The sequence below is a fragment of the Trichomycterus rosablanca genome, chromosome 24, assembly GCF_030014385.1.
Source record: "Trichomycterus rosablanca isolate fTriRos1 chromosome 24, fTriRos1.hap1, whole genome shotgun sequence".
In the NCBI taxonomy this organism is placed as follows: Eukaryota; Metazoa; Chordata; class Actinopteri; order Siluriformes; family Trichomycteridae; genus Trichomycterus; species Trichomycterus rosablanca.
In genome coordinates, this window is record NC_086011.1 from 12,653,917 (window position 1) to 12,674,373 (window position 20,457).

General features: G+C 40.2%; 1 protein-coding gene across 2 annotated transcripts in view; it reads right to left on the bottom strand.

Annotated features, from left to right (window-relative positions):
• Positions 1-20,457, bottom strand: part of foxj3 (forkhead box J3) — a 197,652-nt gene that overhangs the window by 49,042 nt on the left and 128,153 nt on the right. For both annotated transcript variants that reach the window (XM_062986443.1, XM_062986444.1), the window contains exon 3: positions 6,976-7,050. In XM_062986443.1, coding sequence (XP_062842513.1) covers positions 6,976-7,050 — 75 coding nt within the window. The remainder of the gene's footprint in view (positions 1-6,975; positions 7,051-20,457) is intronic.

A 20,457-nucleotide genomic window follows, 5' to 3' on the forward strand; every position in this document is an offset into this window, starting at 1 on the left:
TTTAGGTGCCGTATCAAATTGGTAGATCGTTTGGTTAAATGATATCTGGTTTGTTTATGAGCCACCGTACTTGTAGGCGTGTTGTAACTAAGCCAATCAGAGTGCTTGATACTGAGATGTCGTTCAGTCTTGTAACACGGTAAAGCTGGATGTTATGGTCCTGAAGTTTTCATACTCGGATTAAAGTTATTGTTTTGTAAACCGGAGTGATCCTGGACTCACACACCATATAAATAGTAAAATTCTACAGTAATGAACGCAGCTCTGCTCCTACCGCCTCGTGAAACGCTCACATTGCAGACATTACACTTCGCTGTTGGACTCTTCGTTTACGACACCTGCTTGACCGCTGGTGTAAAACGAAGGATCGGGCTTAGGATCGGGCTTAGTATCGGGCTTAGTAAAGTCGATACCGATCAGTTAAAAAATGCCTTACAATATACCAAATGTACCGTCATACCGCCCAGCACTACTTTCTCTTCTTGTAATATAACTTTAAAATGAGAAAATTAGCACAGCAGTATAATATTGTCTTATATTATTATTATTGTTATTACTGTAATAACAATACGAATAATAAAAAAAAAAAATATATATATAACATTTAATTTTAAGCAAAAGTTAAGCATAAGCAAAAGTAAACTGCAATATTCATTAATTTAGCTTCCCCACAAAACTAATAAATTAGAAGCAGCAAACCATCCCAGGGCCATATCTGACCAAATGATTACTTGTAAAAATGTATTTAGATTTACAAACATTCAATATTTTGATCTCTAACTGGTCTGATGCCCATCATTAGTCAAGACCTAAAATTAATGTAATCATTTTAATGTTAAATGTTATTTACAGGGCAGTGTGAATTGTGATTGATACAATTAAATTCAGCTGAAGGGAGGAGAGATTGAGATGGTTTGGGCATGTGCAGAGGAGGGATGAGAGTTATATCAGGAGGAGGGTGCTAATGATGGAGCTGTCGGACAGGAGGAGGAGAGGACATGCAGGTGGGGTATGTTAAGAAGAGAAGGATGTTAAGAAAACTGACAAGATGAAGACGAATGATACGCTGTAGCGACCCCTAATGGGAGCAGCCAAAAAATGAAGACAATTTAAACGTCATTTACAGGGCCATGTGAATAGCAACTGATAGAATGAAGTGCAGCTAAACAATATACAAATATATACTTAGGTCAGGTTTTGTGATGATGTTGAAGACCGAGAGGGTTTAAAACTCTGCAGTTACTGATTCCGCAGATCGCTGGCAATTTGTATACCACTAAAGGTGGCATCTTATTACAGCACCACGCTCAAATTAAGTGAGCTCTTTAGAAAGGTCCATTCTTTAACAAATGTTTGTAAAGGTAGACTGCAGGACCAGGTGCTTGATTGTATACACCTGTGGCAATGAGACAAAATTTACATTTATATTTTTATTCAAAGCGACTAACAGCACTGTGACAGTATACTGTCTAAGCAATTGAGGATTAAGGGTCTTGTTTAAGGACCCAACAGTGGCAACCTGGCAGTGGTGGGGCTTGAACCAGTAACCTTTCCCATTAGGCGACCAGTACCTTAACCACTAGGCTACAACTGCCCCTAATGAATGAAACACCTGACTACATTTATTAAGAAGTGTGTCCCAATACTTTTGTCCACACAGTATATATATAACTTAAATACAAGTGCATATCATTCTCCTTTATGAGGTACTTACTGAATGATCACCTGATCCAAATAAACCTGTGGTCATCACTATCCTATTGCAACAGGACCAGCTGAGTAGCAAAGCAGTCCAATAAGCCCTTTAAAGTAACTGAAATCTGATAACTAATTACTACTAACCGTGCCAAATAAGTGGATAGGAAAAGTTTTGAGTGAGGAAACAAAGGGTTCGGTTCTGGCTTTACTGAAAAAGGAATACAGTAGATGTTAGGTTGCTTTTATTCTTAAAATTTAAGAGATGGTTCATAAAACCAAAGTGAAGCAGCAGACACTGAGGAGAACAAAGCAGAAAATGGAAACAACTCTCAGTTGACCAGGATGATTGCCAACTCATTTAAATGTCAATCGACAACAGTAGGATGACAAGTCACCTACAAAAAGAATGGTAAATTGTAGCAGTGGTAGTAGGGGTGTGCTATATCGTATCGTTCACGATAATACCGGTATAATTTTTAAAACGATACAAAAAAATCCCATATCGTAATAATAGCGATATTCTGCGTTGTTTACGTAATGACGTCACACAGCTACGCAAATGGTGTACGTTCGTTACGTGGGTCATTTGGGAACAGCAACGAGTATGGCGGAAAGCGGCTCTGCGGTGGAGGAGCTCGTTCCAAAAACTCCAAGTCCACCATAAATTAATCTTTGGCAACCCAAACCCCAACCAACTTTTTTGCGCACTCAACAGCGCACCTCCACCAGACAGTTCAGGAATACTCTTAACATTAATGTCCACCACCAACACAGATGTAGTACTACTATTACTTAGTACTACTACTGTACTTAGTAGTAATTGTGGCGCGCTACGAGTAAAGGTGCCACCCGGCTCTGCGCGTTCCAGTGTTGCCAGATTGGGCGGTTATCCGCCAAACAATTTAATAGCAGTTAAATAACACTTCTATTTAAAAGAAAATATTCCGTTTTAAAAAGCTCCAGCATTGAAGGTGGTTATTAAAAGTAAAGTCAATTTTCAATGCTGATTTGGCTTAATAGTGTTGGTCAGTCTGTATCATATTGTTAAAAGAAAATTAAAATTAGTTTTCCATGCATTCACACTAGCATGTTCTGGGGTCCAATTTAAGGTCATCATTACACACAAGTTGGCAGCCAAATTATAAAGTATTGCAAAGGAATTTCTCCTAAAACTTCCTAAAACAAATTTCTCATAAGTTTAAGGTTGCTATATTTTGTTTTTTTTTTACTTGTCAGGGAAAATGAAGAGAAAAAAAGCTTAGTAGAATGTGGGTCTTCGTGATGTAATTGCACTCACTGCCTGTATAGGTAAATAAATGAGTGACCACATAAAAAAAGGTATCAGTTTCTGTGCGACCCCGGTGTGAGCAATTGGTCTCAGTCTGGCCACCTCTATGGAAATTGTCTGACTTCGCCATTACATTATGTTACATTATTTTTACTGGAAAGACAAAAAAGTGTGTGTAATTCTTACATATTTCTTACATTTTTTTACGATGTGTTAACTTATATTAATTCTAAATAAAAACTAAACATTATTTTTTTTGCAATAGTGTTTTCTCGAAATAAATAAATATAATAAATATTATTTTAGGGCCATATCGCCCACCCCTAAGTGGTAGTTTAAAACTCATTCTTTGGGACAGGGCTAAAGTCAAATGAGGGTAGAAAACAAAGGCAGGAAGGCTGAGAATTAGACCATAGCAGACTGGAGTAAGGTCATCATCTCTGATGAGTGTAGTTTACAACTTGCCCCCAAGATCTGAAAAGACATAAAAGCCACACCATCTTGCAATACTGTGGAATTTGTTGAAAATTCATTGATAATCTAGGGGTGCTTTGGCAAAAATGGAATCAGATTTGTCTTTGTGAAGGATGCATTAATCAAACTTCGTGCAAGGTCATAATGGTCTTCCTTCTAGTCTGACTGTTTTCCAGCTCTGAGGATTGTCTTTTCCAGTGAAACCACACACCATGCAATATCCTGTCATGGCCAGCATAATCTTTAGACCTGAATCGGTCTGTGTCTGTCTGTAATTCTTTCATACAACAAAATCTTGTGACAGCCCTCCCAGAAAACAGTCACAAACCCATATTAACGCCAATGGTTAATTCCCAACAAGCTATTGGTCAGATGTACACATTTTCTGGCCAAATAGTGTCTAACATAAAAAAAAAAAACACTAAGTCTGCCACAAGTACATGCACTCCGCTTTACAACCTGAAATCAGAAAAAAGTTTTTTTGTTAGAATTTTAATAATGTTTTGTTTTTATTTAGCTTAATGGGTGTTGTGCTTGTGTCCATGCAAGCAGATACAGTGCTTTATGTTTATTGACTTTTATTTGACTTTTATTGACTATGAATAATAAATTTTAATTTAGTATACCTACTACACTTAAGTAGACCAAGTTGATTGTGAAAATCATTTATTTTATGAACTGTTTTTTTCTTTTAAAAGAAATTCCAAGTGTGATGTATTGGATAACTTTAAAAGTAAAACAATGTTCACACATAATAACATATCCATTAACTAGTCTGGTTCTAGGCGGGCACACTGAAGTGCATGCTGGTAATTCCCCATGTTTTGAAAATGAGGGCACTCTGGGTGAAACCTGATTCTATCTGTTCAAATGTGATGTTTATAGAATAACTGAATGCTAAGAGGACCTCGCTTTTTTTTCAGCTGCCCGCATGAATCTGGCGGTACAGTTTATCATCTTCTCCTCCATCTCTTTGAAAGCCATGATTCTGTTACTATCTGGAGCGAGCAGCAGGCTTCATATTCCGATCGTATTACAATATTGATAGAACATATCAAGAGAGCGCGGCGTGGCTTTGAAGTTTCACTTCGGGGTAAAGGAATATTAGAGATGCGAGCTTGTTGGTTGTGAGCTTGGCATCGAATCCATACAGCGATAGATTAGTTTGTGTTTAGTGGAGCAGCTCCCAGGAGTGTCAATATCTGAGGATTACAGCAAAACACAAAATTAACATTCAGTCTCTATCTTCTGACACGCCTCAGTAGCACTCTTTATGTGCGCCTGTCTGTGTCCGAGTGTGTGCGTTATTTTCTTTGGATGTGAACTGGAGCTTTAGTTAAATTCTAATAAGGGTTTAGTGAGGACAGCATCAGTAATAATAAGGACGTCTAACTTGCTCATAGCAGAGGAGCACCACAATCCTAAAGTGTTCTATAACCTTTTAATGATCTTATAAAGAACCATTAGTGTCTTGGGACTATACCAACAACAAACAATTAATATTTTTTTATTAGTGCACACAGTGCTTTTTTTAATGAGCCTCTATCAAACAGTTAAGATGATCACAAAAATTATGCATCTTTCATGGATGATTTTTCAACTGCTAGCTTCAAGTTGACATTTACAACCCCAAATCAGAAAAAGTTGGGACAGCATGGAAAATGCAAATAATAAAAAAACAGAGTTTCTTACATTTACTTTGGCATGTGGTTTTGCATTGTCTTGTTGAAAAATGCATGGACGTCCCTGGAAAAGATGACGTCCTGAAGGCAGCACATGTTGCTCTAAGATCTCAATGTACTTTTTTTGCATTAATGCTGCCATCACAGAAGTGTAAATGACCTTTGCCAAGGGCACTGACGCAGCCTTTCTTTTCGTCTTTGATCCGGAGCACACGGCACCCATTTTCTATCAAAAAAGACCCGGAATGCTGATTCATCTGACCACAATACATGTTTTCACTGTGTGATGGTCCATCCTAGATGCCTCCAAGCCTCGTTTTAGCACAGTAACGTTTTAAGTGGCATTTGTGCATGTTACTCTGTATTGTAGTGCTTGATAAAGGTTTGCCAAAGTAATCCCTCACCCATGTGGTTATATCAGGTATTGTTGAGTGGCGGTTCTTGATGCAAAGCTGTCTGAGGGATCAAAGATCACGGGCGTTCAGTTTAAGCTTGCGCACTTGGCAATTCACTGAATTTCCCCCTGATTCCTTGAATGGTTTAATGATATTATGCACTGTAGAGGGAGAAACATGCAAATCCCTTCCAATCTTTCTTTGAGGTTCATTGTTTTTAAACATTTCAATAATTTTCTCACACATATGTTGAGAAACTGGAGATCCTCTGATCATCTTTGCTAATCTAAGACTCGGCCTTTCCTGGATGCTGCTTTTGTACCAAACCATGATTACAATCACCTGTTTGGTATCACATCATTATTTAGTTTTTCACCTTATTACTAGACCTAAATTGCCCCAGTCCCAACTTTTTTGAAATGTGTTGCAGGCCTGAAATGCAGGAATGGAGGTATATTAACAAATGAAATGAAGTTGAGCAGAGAAAACATAAAATATCTTGGGTTCAAACTGCCTGCAATCAAATGAAAGTCAAAGTAGATGTAAGGAACACTGCATTTTTTTTTTTTTTTTGCATTTTCTATACTGTGCCAACTTTTTCTGATTTGGGGTTGTATAACCCTTTAATGGCATCACCAAGAAAATAATGTTTAAAACTTATTTCTTTGCATTTCTTAGTTTCTTGGGACTATACCAACAACAAACAATTAATATTTTTTTATTTAAGTTGACCTATAGGTTAAACGGCTGTTTTCTTAAAACCCCACGTCAACCAAGGAGCACATACGACCAAAACAGCTTATTTTTATCCAAATATTTAGACTCAAATTAATCTCAACCAGATGGGTTAAGGACAACCAACCACTACCTCTGAAAAGTGTGATATTGTGAGACTGAAGTCATGTTACGGGACGTTTTCTAACTGGTCGCATTTATAACTTGTCACACAAATAAAATCAGATAAATAAATAATTATTCATGTCTTTTCTGTCAACTTCATGCCAACAAAAGTACAGACCAGGAACTTACTGGACATCTCATTCTTTAATAAATATGTTCAAGTTTAAACAGCACTGAACATCTAGTTTATTCAGTCTAAATGTAGTGTATTATTCTTTCAAAAACACCCCGATGTTTTTGTGCTTTTTTGGCCAGAACATGGACAGACTTGCTTACTTGAGGAAAGAAAAATGGATTTAAGATCAAAACAAAAGCAAGATTAGCGTATTACGCACTGGAGACATACACATACCATGTTCCTCTCTGACTGTCCTGCACTGTTATAAATGTCTGGCCACACTAGTTCACTTAATTGCTTGCTCGTCGTGTATATTAAGCAAACATGACTTGGATGAATTTTGAGAACAGGGCTACAAAAATGCCAAAGCATGAGATAATAAAATAAAATAAAATAAAAAATAAAGTAACCATAGCTTACCTTTCCGGGGTCATCTTTGGAGCGAGGCACTTTTAGAAAACACTTATTCAAGGAGAGATTGTGCCGTATCGAATTCTGTGGAAGGAGATAAATCAGTTTTAGTTTAAGCTACACGAGCCACAGTGAGGTAATACAGCTTACAATTCATTTCATTATACTTTATATTGTTAATAATTAGATGGAGGGAAAAACGCAGCATTATACACACAGTCCTCCTAAATATAAAGTCTAAATACACTGGTCAGCCATAACATTAAAACCACCTCCTTGTTTCTACACTCACTGTCCATTTTATCAGTTCCACTTACCATATAGAAGCACTTTGTAGCTCTACAATTACTGACTGTAACCCATCTATTTCTCTACATGCTTTGTTAGCTTGCTTTTACCCTGTTCTTCAATGGTCAGGACCCCCACAGGACCACCACAGAGCAGGTATTATTTAGGTGGTGGATCATTCTCAGCACTGCAGTGACACTGACATGGTGGTGGTGTGTTAGTGTGTGTTGTGCTGGTATGAGTGGATCAGACACAGCAGTGCTGCTGGAGTTTTTAAATACAGTGTCCACTCACTGTCCACTCTACCTAGTTGGTCCACCTGGTAGATCTGAAGTCAAAGACGATCGCTCATCTATTGCTACTGTTTGAGTCGGTCATCTTCTAGACCTTCATCAGTGGTCACAGGACGCTGCCCAAGGGGAGCTGTTGGCTGGATATTTTTTTGTTGGTGGACTATTCTCAGTCCAGCAGTGACAGTGAGGTGTTTAGATAAGACACAGAAATGCTGATGGAGTTTTTACTCATACCAGCACAACACACACTAACACACAACCACCATGTCAGTGTCACTGCAGTGCTGAGAATGATCCACCACCCAAATAATACCTCCTGTGGGGGTCCTGACCATTGAAGAACAGGGTAAAAGCAGGCTAACAAAGTATGTAGAGAAATAGATAGACTACAGTCAGTAATTGTAGAACTACAAAGTGTTTCTATATGGTAAGTGGAGCTGATAACATGGACAGTGAGTGTAGAAACAAGGAGGTGGTTTTAATGTTATGACTGATGGTACATCAAAACAAAGACATGAACAAAAAGAAAATACATTTACAAAACCATCAACAAACGTCATCCTAACTTCTAATTTCAGAGGAACCTCAATTTAACGGACATTCATTTAACGGATTTCGGATTTAACAAACAAAATCCGGAAAACCGAACGTCCGGTCCGATTGTTTAAAATTCCTGTGAGAAGCGTACCAAGACCAGTAGTTCAGTAATTGTCCACTAGTCGGTGTACATCTCTCTGTTTACAAGAGTTATAGGCTTTGTTTTGTCTGGAGGCTCACTTTGTTCTCACCTTTTTTTTGTGTTTTATTATTTTATTGTGTTATTAATTATTGCAAGTTCTTGTGCTTAGTTTTTACATTAGGTTTACATTATATATTAACTTTGTTCATCTTACTACTTATCATGTGTGCATATTTAGCACTTTGTGTACCTTAGTGCTGTGTTTTTTATATTTTCGCACTTCCTGGAAAAAAAAACCTCGCTGTTCCAAACAATCAGATTTTACAGTACAGACCAGTGTTTCCCCCCTCTTAGTCCGTTAAAACGAGGTTCAACTGTATATTCAAATTACATGTACACATTTTGTATAGGTTTTATATTTTTGAGTTTTGTATCGGAGCTGCATACGAAGCAATGGAATGACACGGTTTGCCTGCTAAGACTTTACCGAAAGTCAGGTTTACCGAAAAACAAATGCACCCTTGCCTGGAAATGTAATGTTAATTTAGCAGGAAGAGATTAAGAGCTACTACAATTCCTGTAGAATTCCTGTGTAATTACTAAGCAGAACTAAAGTCTGTGTGTTACAGGAAAAGACACACCACGAGGAGAGTAAATTCAACTTAAACAGACAAAACAAATGTCTATTAACAACAACATTGAGTTTGGGGGCAGTCAAGTGACCTGTGAAGGCTGGGTTAGGAAAAACCCTCCTGCTGCTACAACAGTGACTAGTGCGCCTCTCCATCTGTGTTAAAGCTCCAAGTAGTCATTTCTACCGCTGAAAGGCATTATTGATGGGTGAAACAGTAAAAGTCCAGGTTTTGAGTATTACAGGGGATACAGGTGAGTCTTACACAAGAGCATCACTTTAACTGACATCACTGGTTGGGAAAGTAACATTGGTATAGAGTATACAGCAACACAACAGATTTTTTTTGGTAAAAGACTTTTGGGACGGCCGCTCAGGTGGCGCAGCGGTAAAAAGACACGCTGCAACCAGAGCTGGATTCAAGATACATCGTATCGAATCCAGTTCTGCCTCACCGGTTCGAGGCTGAGTGGCTGTATGAGCAACGATTGGCCGGTTGCTCAGTTGGGGGGCGGGACGAAGAACCGGATGTGGGTCTCTCTCTGTCAGAATGCGATTACGACCTCTGCCGGCTGATTAGAGGCGCCTGCACAGAGATGAGGAAGAGTGCCCTTAGGGTGTGTCTCTCCACATGCAACGCTAGGTGGCGCCACACTCATCAATGTGTGGGTGGCAAAAATGCATCCGGCTGCCGCCTACGTTTCGGAGGGGATATGGGTTAGCTTCGATCTCCTCTGTCAGGGAAGGGTTCGGCATAGACAGAGAGGAAAAAAAAAAAACTTTTGGGACGTGTTGCTCTATCAGTGAATTTATCTATCTATTTGAAGCTGAACACATGTCTTAAATACATGGGACATTCCACCGAATCTGTGTCTCCAGAACATTATATGAATAAATGTATATAAAAATTACCTTAAAATTATTTTTCTGTAATTGAGTAAAGTGTCCTGCACGTTGATCTAATAGCAAATTTAGGATATTTAACTTAAAACATTAATAAAAACTCCCTAGAACAATATAATAAATAAGATTACAGAAATCTTTTTTTCCTTGCATTGTTTGGTGACTCCATATCCCATCTATGTTTTTAATATTTATTGTCCATTAGAAATTAATAATAATGAGGTTAAAATACATGTTGTAGTCATGTCCCCAATCTTTCACTTAGTCCTGTTATCCTAACATATTCATCCTTCTACAAAATTTGAAAATATTCTACAAGTCACATTTTTAACAGAAATGTACAAGATCTGTGTCTACTGAAGGCCACAGGAAGACCAAAAGTAAGTTGTCCCTTTTTTCTCCCTGTATTTTGTATCCCCCCTGTAATTCTGTATGAGAAATTTAATCTCAATGGACATTCCTGTTACCTTAATTTTTTTATCAAAAAATGTTTTTTTGATAAATCACTAGACTGTGCCCACTCATACTTAGCAAAAACTCAGTCCTGTTACTCATATACAACCATCTTCCACTTAAAAACATTGTAAAAAAAAAATAAACAAAGTTGTCTGAGATTGACCAATACATGTTCTGAATAGTTAAGTGTGTGTTACTAGATTCAGTGCTGAACAAAGATTAAAAAATAAAGCTTAATTTACATTTACATTTAGCAGACGCCTTTATCCAAAGCGACTTACATTACAGTTACAGTATACAGTCTGAGCAATTAAGGGTTAAGGGCCTTGCTCAAGGGCCCAACAGCAGCAACCTGGTGGGGCTTGAACCAGCAACCTTCTGATTACTAGTCCAGTGCCTTAACCACTAGGCTACAGCTTGCCCTATTTAATTTAATTGAGTTACTAAACTACATGGTGGAACAGACCACATACTTTATTAATCTCAGGCATCTATTCGCTCCTTTGCACTTTCTTAAAAATTGTATTTATGCATTTTCTTCCTTTTAGCGTGTCCAATCGCCCGATTGCATCATGCTTCCTCTAAACCAATGCCAATCCCCGATCTGATTAAGGAGAACAAAGCTAACCCACGCCTCTGCCAACATGTGGGCAGCAGCCATATGCATTTTGCTATTTACACTTCGACGAGTGCAATGTGTACTGTTTCTCGTCTCTGTGCAGGCGCCATCAATCAGCCATAAGAGGTCATAGTTGCATCAGTCATGAGAGAGTCCCTATCCAGCTTAATATCCCACCCCTACACTCCCCTCCAAAAGTATTGGAACAGTGAGGCCAATCCCTTTATTTTTGCTGTAGACTGGAAACATTTGGGTTTGACATTAAAAGATGAATATGAGACAAAGATCAACATTTCAGCTTTTATTTCCAGGTATTTACATCTAGACCTGATACACAGTTCAAAAGATAGCACCTTTTGTCTGAACCCACCCATTTTTCTTGTGAGCAAAAGTATTAGAACAGATAAACTTAAAATAGATTAAAGTGAATAAGACTTAATATTTAGTTGCAAATCCTTTGCTTGCAATAACTGCATCAAGCCTGTGACCCACTGACATCACTAAACTTCTGCATTCTTCCTTTGTGATGTTTTTCCAGGCTTCAGTCTCCTCTTTAGCAGGTAAAATGCATGCTCTATAGGGTTTAAGTCTGGAGATTGACTAGGCCAGTCCAAAACCTTCCACTTCTTGTCCCTGATGAACTCCTTTGTAGTTTTGGGTCATTATCTTGCTGCATAATGAAGGATCTCCCAATCAGTTTGGTTGCATCTTTCTTTAAATTGACAGACAAAATGTTTCTGTAGACTTCTGAGTTCATTGTACTGCTGCCATCATGCGTGACATCATCAATGAGGATTAATGAGCCAATCCCAGAAGAAGCCATGCAAGCCCAAGCCATGACATTACATTACCTCCACTGTGTTTCACAGATGAGCTTGTATGTTTGGGATCATGAGCAGATCCTTTCTTTCTTCAAACTTTAGCCTTTCCATCACATTGGTAAAGGTTCATCTTTGTCTCATCAGTCCATAAAACTTTGTCCCAGAATTTCTGAGGCTTGTCTCTGTACTTCTTGGCAAATTCCAGCCTGGCCTTCCTATTCTTCTTGCTAATTAGTGGTTTGCATCTTCTGGTGAAGCTTTTGTTCATGAAGTCTTCTGTGAACAGTAGATTGTGATACCTTCACTCCTGCCCTCTGGAGGTTGTTGCTGATAGGGCTGTCGCGCTAACCGCAATTTTGAAATATCGCGGTATAGACCAGCCAACCGCAGGGCATGCCAAGCAACCTCATCACCGCGATATTCACGTTTTTTCTTCTTTTTTTTTCTTTTTTTTGCAGGGTCCATCTTGTTTTATACGCTTACAATCGGGCGTAATAAATGTTAAATAAATTCATAATGAAAATGAGCTAGGAGCGACATTTTCCCGCAACCTGTTCGCATGCGTTGCTGCTGAGTGTCAGGCTTTGTGTTTTAAAATGTAAATAATCGCAACAGGAATTATAAGCAAGTTTATTAATGATCAAATTGAGTTCACACTCAATAAAATACTTGTAATTTAGACTATATTCAAACAGCCTCGGCGAACTAAAACAATTAATGACGGTTAATAAAGCAATAAGCCACGAGAGGCCGTGCATTACTGTGACGCGAAGCGGAGTGCCTAAAACTTCTCGAGTGGCTTATTGCTTTTATAAAACGGCGGTCAACATAAAATATAATAAATACAACAATGTTTAATTCATAAATGTATTTATTGTGTATAAACTTACAATAAAGCATTCTTCCGCGACGCAAAATTGTTCGATTAACAGTGTTGCTAGGCAACATGAGGGCGAAAATAACAAATTTTTTCTATTCAGTGGCGTATTAATATGGAATGATGTGAGGTGGTTATAGGTGTGCGTTTATCGGGGATTTTACAACGGCTTCGAACGCGGCTCAGCCAATCAGCTTTTAGGACCGGAACTATCCGTTTTATAATATGGCATTGCAGCCTGCAAATATTCTCTTGCTGGCTTTGCTGGAATGATTTAAATGTATTTTTTCGTTGAATAAAAATGTATTGAAACGAATAATAACTTAAAATGTAGTATATATTGTTATGTTAATTATATCTACTAAATAGATGGTTAATAGTGGCGCGATAACCAGGCTAGATTTGCTTTGATCTGTAAAGTCGCATGCAGGATCAGTACACGTGTATTAGTGTAACATCGGTAACGTCGGGAACATCTCTACCCCACTCAGATCCTCTCTAAACCACATCAGGTGAACATGTTGGTTCTTCTAGAGCGCATGATAACGCAGGTTTAAACTCTTACAGACTTTATTCTTTATTCTATTTTTTCTTTTTTTACCATATTTTGATTAGATGTGCGTTTAAAATATTTAGCCTAAACTCTTTTTTTTTTCGTTTCACAGTGTATATCTATCCTAGGCTAGAAGCTAAATTTAAACCTTTTTTAATAGAGAAAAGACGCGCATCCCTGCTCTGTTCTGTATTTAACATTAAACACGCATTTCATTGGTCCTAAAGCTGTCTCATCTTTGTCATTATAAAGCAATAATATACCGAATCATAGCCTAACAATAAAGCTTGTTTATATAGCTCTAAAATCCAGATTAATTAAGTAATTTTCAAAAACAAACAAACAAACAAAAATGGTGATATCACCGCATACCGCGATATTGAGACAGGTTGAATATCGCAAGGGGAAATTCTTTCACCGCGACAGCCCTAGTTGCTGATGTCACTAACAGTTGTTTTAGGGTCTTTCTTTACAGCATGCACAATGTTTCTGTCATCAACTGCTGCTGTTTTCCTCTGTCTACCTGTTCGACATCTGTTACTTAGTACACCAGTGAGGACTTTCTTCTTCAGGACATTCCAAACAGCTGTACTGGCTATGGCCAATATTTGTGCAATGGCTCTGATTGATTTTCTATCTTCTCTCAGCTTCACAATTGCTTGTTTTTCACCCATAGACAGCTCTCTGGTTTTCATGTTGGTTACTCCTCTAACTATAAATGCACAGTCTGCACAGGCAAAACCCAAATCTGAAACTGAGCGTAGACATTCAGCGCTATTTATTGTTTGAATGATCAATGTAACAGGACACACCTGGGCAACAAAACACACCCGACAGTCACATGTTCCAATACTTTTGCTCACAAGAAAAATGGGTGGGTTCAGACAAAAGGTGCTATCTGCTGAACTGTGTATCAGATCCAGATGTAAATACCTGGAAATAAAAGCTGAAATGTTGATCTTTTGTCTCATGTTCATCTTTTAATGTCAAACCCAAATGTTTCCAGTCTACAGCGAAAATAAAGGGATTGGCCTCACTGTTCCAATACTTTTGGAGGGGAGTGTATATGAACAACAGGCCAATCAGACCAATGGAGCTACTGTTGCATTCCTTAGTTTGGGTAATTGATGGCACCTAAACATATTTTACATGCCTCAAGTCTGTTTAATCAGTTTAATACAATGCATAGTGGCAATACTAGTCAAACCTGTTACTGGCAAAATCATCGTCGTAGTTTTATCTGTATGACAAATTCTGCCTCACTGCATAGAGTCCATAAGTACAACTGATAAATAAATAATTAATAGAATGTAAAAAACAATACACCCAATACAATCAAACTAAAATATTTCAGCAGGTTAAAGGCCACAAAGAAACACAAATATACTCCTGAACTGTCAGCTAGAATCGTCAGTGACACACCGTTAACAGAAACAAGATTAAACTGCTAATTCAAATCCAGCTGACCTTTTTTTTTGTTTTACTAAATATCAATAAAAGCATAATATAAATTAGAGAAACGATACCTATTATGCAAGCTAATTATTTACATTGGGTGTGTTCGAAAACCTAGTGAGCTCTCTAAATACACAGCATTTACGTCATCCTACACGCGCTCCCGAGAATAAGGCTATTCAAACTCTTAGACACCTTAAAATGCTGCCTACTAAGGCACCTTACATCTGAACAGTATTTTGCCTGAATAACAAGGGAGTATCCGATGCTTCCTTAGTGGTAAAAGTTATTTTCAAATGTAAATAAATTATCATTAATTTTTAATTTGTATAAACGTGCACAAGTAATATCTATTTGCAAATTCGGGCTTGTCAGCAAATGTAACCGTTTTCGGTACACGGAGGGAGACGTTAGTTGACATGCTAGCACGTTGTGCCACCTCATCCCATTGGTTTGAATTGCATGAGGCTAACTGTGTTAGCTTAGTAAGCAAAAACTGATGGAATCGCTGTCTATATAGTGCGTTCGAATAACCTGACTTATACACTATATTGCCAAAAGTATTCACTCACCCATCCAAATCATTGAATTCAGGTGTTCCGATCACTTCCATGGCCACAGGTGTATAAAAGCAAGCACCTAGGCATGCAGACTGCATCTACAAACATTAGTGAAAGAATGGGTCGCTCTCAGGAGCTGAGTGAATTCCAGTGTGGTACCGTGATAGGATGCCACCTGTGCAACAAATCCAGTCGTGAAATTTCCTCGCTACTGAATATTTTTCAGGCAACTGTCAGTGCTATTATAACAAAGTGGAAGCGATTGGGAACGACAGCAACTCAGCCACGAAGTGTTAGGCTACGTAAAATGACAGAGCGGGGTCGGCGGATGCTGAGGCGCATAGTGCGCAGAGGTCGCCAACTTTCTGCAGAGTCGTTCGCTACAGACCTCCAAACTTCATGTGGCCTTCAGATTAGCTCAAGAACAGTGCGTAGAGAGCTTCATGGAATGGGTTTCCATGACCGAGCAGCTGCATCCAACAAGCCTTACATCACCGAGCGCAATGCATATCGTGGGATGCAGTGGTATAAAGCACGCCGCCACTGGACTCTACAGCAGTGGAGACGTGTTCTCTGGAGTGACGGATCACGCTTCTCCGTCTGGCAATCTGATGGACGAGTCTGGGTTTGGCGGTTGCCAGGAGAACGGTACTTGTCTGACTGCATTGTGCCGAGTGTAAAGTTTGGTGAAGGGGGGATTATGGTGTGGGGTATGGTGTTTTTCAGGAGTCGGGCTCGGCCCCTTAGTTCCAGTGAAAGGAACTCTTAATGCTTCAGCATACCAAGAGATTTTGGACAATTTCATGTTCTCAACTTTGTGGGAACAGTTTGGGGATGGCCCCTTCCTGTTCCAACATGACTGCGCATAGTGCACAAAGCAAGGTCCATAAAGACGTGGATGAGCGAGTTTGGTGTGGAAGAACTTGACTGGCCTGCACAGAGTCCTGACCTCAACCCGATGAATTAGAGCGGAGACTGTGAGCCAGGCCTTCTCGTCCAACATCGGTGTCTGACCTCACAAATGCGCTTCTGGAAGAATGGTCAAAAATTCCCATAAACACACTCCTAAACCTTGTGGAAAGCCTTTCCGAAAGAGTTGAAGCTGTTATAGATGCAAAGGGTGGGCCGACATCATACTAAACCCTATGGATTAGCTGCAGAATGGGACGTCACTCAAGTTCATATGCGTGTGAAGGCAGGCGAGCGAATACTTTTGGCAATATAGTGTAGGTCAGGTCGATGACTATTAGAATCCTCTCTAGTAAGACAGCAAGGCAGCTCACTAGGTTTTCGAACAGACCCATTCTGTGCTGTTTGATCAATTCTATTGAGAATTAAATACACCAAAATAAAATGGATATTTGAAAGGCTGTGTCTGTATGAAAGACTCCTCTGTACCGAGGCAAAATGAAGACAGATTTAATTTCATTGCTGGGGGCCTGGGACGGCAGACTAGACTCAGTAGGGTTTCAGTAGAAGCACCAGCATAATCACTACAAAGCACAAGTCTGGTCTATTACTAAAATCTCTTCATTAAAAAAAGCCGCCCAGAACAACTGCAGGGCCGAATGCCATCCTCACACTCAGGAAAAGTGGTGTGAGTGATGTTCACAATGTTCACATAAATAAAAAGCACAGAAACGCCTGGCTTGTGGTTGTGTGTATGTAAGCTTACAGAGCCTGGCACATTACACAAACATTAGAAGCCATTAAGGGAGAATGGATATCCTTCATTACGGCTTTTTTTCAAAGCCAGTGGCTCACAGTGCCTTTTATCCTCAGGCACTTAGGACTAACCTTGTCTAACCATTCTCAGATAAAACCTGCCTATTAGTGGGATACGCTGCTAATGCTTTATCCTCTGTACACATCCACCAACCCGCTTCTCTGCCTAAATCATTCACAACATCTCAACCTACAATAAAAGTACAAAAAAAAAAACTCTGCCTGTCGGTATCAGCCATAACATAAAACCACTTCCTTGTTTCTACACTCACTGTCCATGTTATCAGCTCCACTTACCATATAGAAGCACTTTGTAGTTCTACAATTACTGACTGTTGTCATCTGTTTCTCTGCATACTTTGTTACTGCTTTCACCCTGTTCTTCAATAGTCAGGAGGACTCTCCCAGGACCACCACAGAGCAGGTATTATTTAGGTGCTGGATCATTCTCAGCCCTGTTTTGACACTGACCTGGTGGTGGTGCGTTAGTGTGTGCTGTGCTGGTATGAGTGGATCAGACACAGCAGCGCTGCTGGAGTTTTTAAACACCTCACTGTCACTGCTGGACTGAGAATAGTCCAACACTGATGAAGTGACCACCGATGAAGATCTAGAAGATGACCAAGTCAAAGTGATCGTCTCTGACTTTATATCTACAAGGTGGACAAACTAGGTAGGAGGGTCTAATAGAGTGGACAGTGAGTGGACACGGTATTTAAAAACTCCAGCAGCGCTGCTGTGTCTGATCCACTCATACCAGCACAACACACACTAACACACCACCACCGTGTCAGTTTCAAAGCAGGACTGGGAATGATCCAGCACCTAAATAATACCTGCTCTGTGGTGGTCCTGACCATTGAAGAACAGCATGAAAGGGGGCTAACAAAGCATGCAGAGAAACAGATGGACTACAGTCAGAAATTGTAGAACTACAAAGTGCTTCTATATGGTAAGTGAAGCTGATAGAAACAAGGAGGTGGGTTTAATGTTATGGCTGATCGGTGTACGACAAGCCAGGAGCCATTGGATGAGCCCATTTTGTTTCCAGGCAATTAAATAGGGGTGCTAGATAATAGATTAAAAACCCAGTGACTTCAGCGTTAATGCTCAATCATAAAAGCACATCATAACTTTTTTGCACCTGGATTTTTCCTGCTTTCTATTCTATTCATTTAATTAGTTAGTTAGTTAGTTAGTTGGACCCTTGACTGATGTCGAAGGGGTGCCATGCAGGAGAGGGCAATCAGCGACCTCCAGTTCTCTGGGTCCTCAGTTTTTCGTAGTAATGTGCCAAGGGTCTGCCTCTTCGCCGTTTGCCTTCCATTGTGCCTTGGAGGACTGTCTTGGCCAGTGAGTCATGGCGGGTCACATGGCCATACCAGGCGAGCGTACGGCGTCGCACCGTGGCAAGAAGAGGCTGCCAGACGTATTCGTTGGTCTTATACTCGGTGTAGGGAGTGAGCAGGAGTCGCCTGAAGATTCCAAGAACGCTTGGATTCTACATTCAGTTTCAGCGTTTAGAGTCCAGCTCTTACATCCATACAGGAAGATGGATAACACCAGTGACTTGTACAGCTTGACCGTGATGGAGAGCTTGACCTGTTCCCTAATTGTAAATCTGCTGCCTGTTGCACAATCCCTGATCTGATCAAGAAGAGGCGGATAACCAGGCAGATTGCCCTGATTGTTACTCGCAGATGGATCGTAGACAGATGCGCCAGCTCCGAGGCAAATCGCTGTTCGCTCGGGGCTCGAAAATCGCCTCTCGATCGCTGTGTGCATTTCCTATGGCTCGCAGACTCGAGAAAAGATCTAGCACGCTACATACACCGATCAGCCATAACATTAAAACCACCTCCTTGTTTCTACACTCACTGTCCATTTGATCAGCTCCACTTACCACATAGAAGCACAGAATTACTGACTGTAGTCTATGTGTTTCTCTTCGCTGTTCTTCAATAGTCAGGAGGACTCTCCCAGGACCACTACAGAGCAGGTATTATTTAGGTGCTGCATCATTCTCAGCCCTGCTTTGAAACTGACATGGTGGTGGTGTGTTAGTGTGTGTTGTGCTGGTATGAGAGGATCAGACACATCAATGCTGCTGGAGTTTTAAAACACCTCACTGTCACTGGACTGGACTGAGAATAGTCCACCAACCAAAGACATCCAGCCAACAGTGCCCCGTGGGCAGCGTCCTGTGACCACTGATGAAGGTCTAGAAGATGATCAACTCAAACAGCAGCAATAGATGAGCGATCGTCTCTGACTTTACAGCTACAAAGTGGACAAACTAGGTAGGAGTGTCTAGTAGATTGGACAGTGAGTGAACACGGTGTTTAAAAACTCCAGCAGCGCTGCTGTGTCGGATCCATTCATACCAGAACAACACACACTAACACACCACCAAATAATACCTGCTCTGTGGTGGTCCTGTGGGGATCCTGATCATTGAAAAACAGGGTAAATGCAGGCAAAAAAAAAGTATGTAGAGATTAGATGGGCTACAGTCAGTAATTGTAGAACTACAAAGTGCTTCTATATGGTAAGTGGAGCTGATCAAATTGACAGTGAGTGTAGAAACAAGGACGTGGTTTTAATGTTATGGCTGATCAGTGTATCTGGACCTGTCAGTGACTCAAAGACCTGTAGTGTCAAAAGTGTTGTGATCAGGTTGTGACTGGCAGTGAGTGCGGTGTCGAGCTACAGCCAATAAGAACGTAACATACAGAATCCCGGAAGAGGCCATACCCCTCGCCACTTCTTGCGTGCGTTTTCGTGACAAAATGCAGTTTAGGCTACCAGACAGACTTGTCTGCGATTCCGTCTGGTGATAAATCAGGTAGTGTGACCCCCAATTGTGTAAGTGTGAAAACTGCAACGACTCCCGAAGACTTAGCATTCCCTGCTAATGTTGGTTGCATATAGAGCCACCATGTGTTTGTTTTACTTCATGTGTCCTAAATTCAGCGTTTCATCAGTGTTAAACCAATTTTTTAGCCCCAAATGGCAAAGCAAATCAATATTATCAATTATCAATATTATGCCAAATTTTCAAGCCGTCAATAGTGGATAGACAACCATCAACTGGCAATCTTATATAGCAACTAATTAAAATATTAAAGAAAGTAATGACAAGCCGCTCCGGTGGCACAGCGGTAAAGTACTAGTGCACCAGAGTTGGGGTTTCGAAGACATCTTACCGAATCTCAGCTCTGCCTTTCCGACTGGGCTGGGCAGCTGCATGAACGATTTGGCTGTTGTTCAGGGTTAGAGGGTAAGAAAATCGGATCATGGGTCCTCATAACTGGTGCGACTGCGGCCCCTGCTGGCTGACTGATGGCACCTGCACTGGGCTGAGGAATAATGCTGATGGGGGTGTGGCCCTCCGTACACGGTGCCCGTCGAGTGTATGAACTCGACTCGTGCAGGTGAACAATGCAGTTTGTACTGACTGTACGTGCCGGAGGGGGCGTGTGTCAGTCGAGAGGCGTCCTCAGTCAGCGGTGAAGGGTCGAATCAGTATAGAGGACGCAATCAGGGTAATTGGACACGACTAGATTAGGGGATAAAAATTGGGGGGAAAAGTGGGGAAATTAGAAAATAAAATAAAATAAAAAAAAGTAAT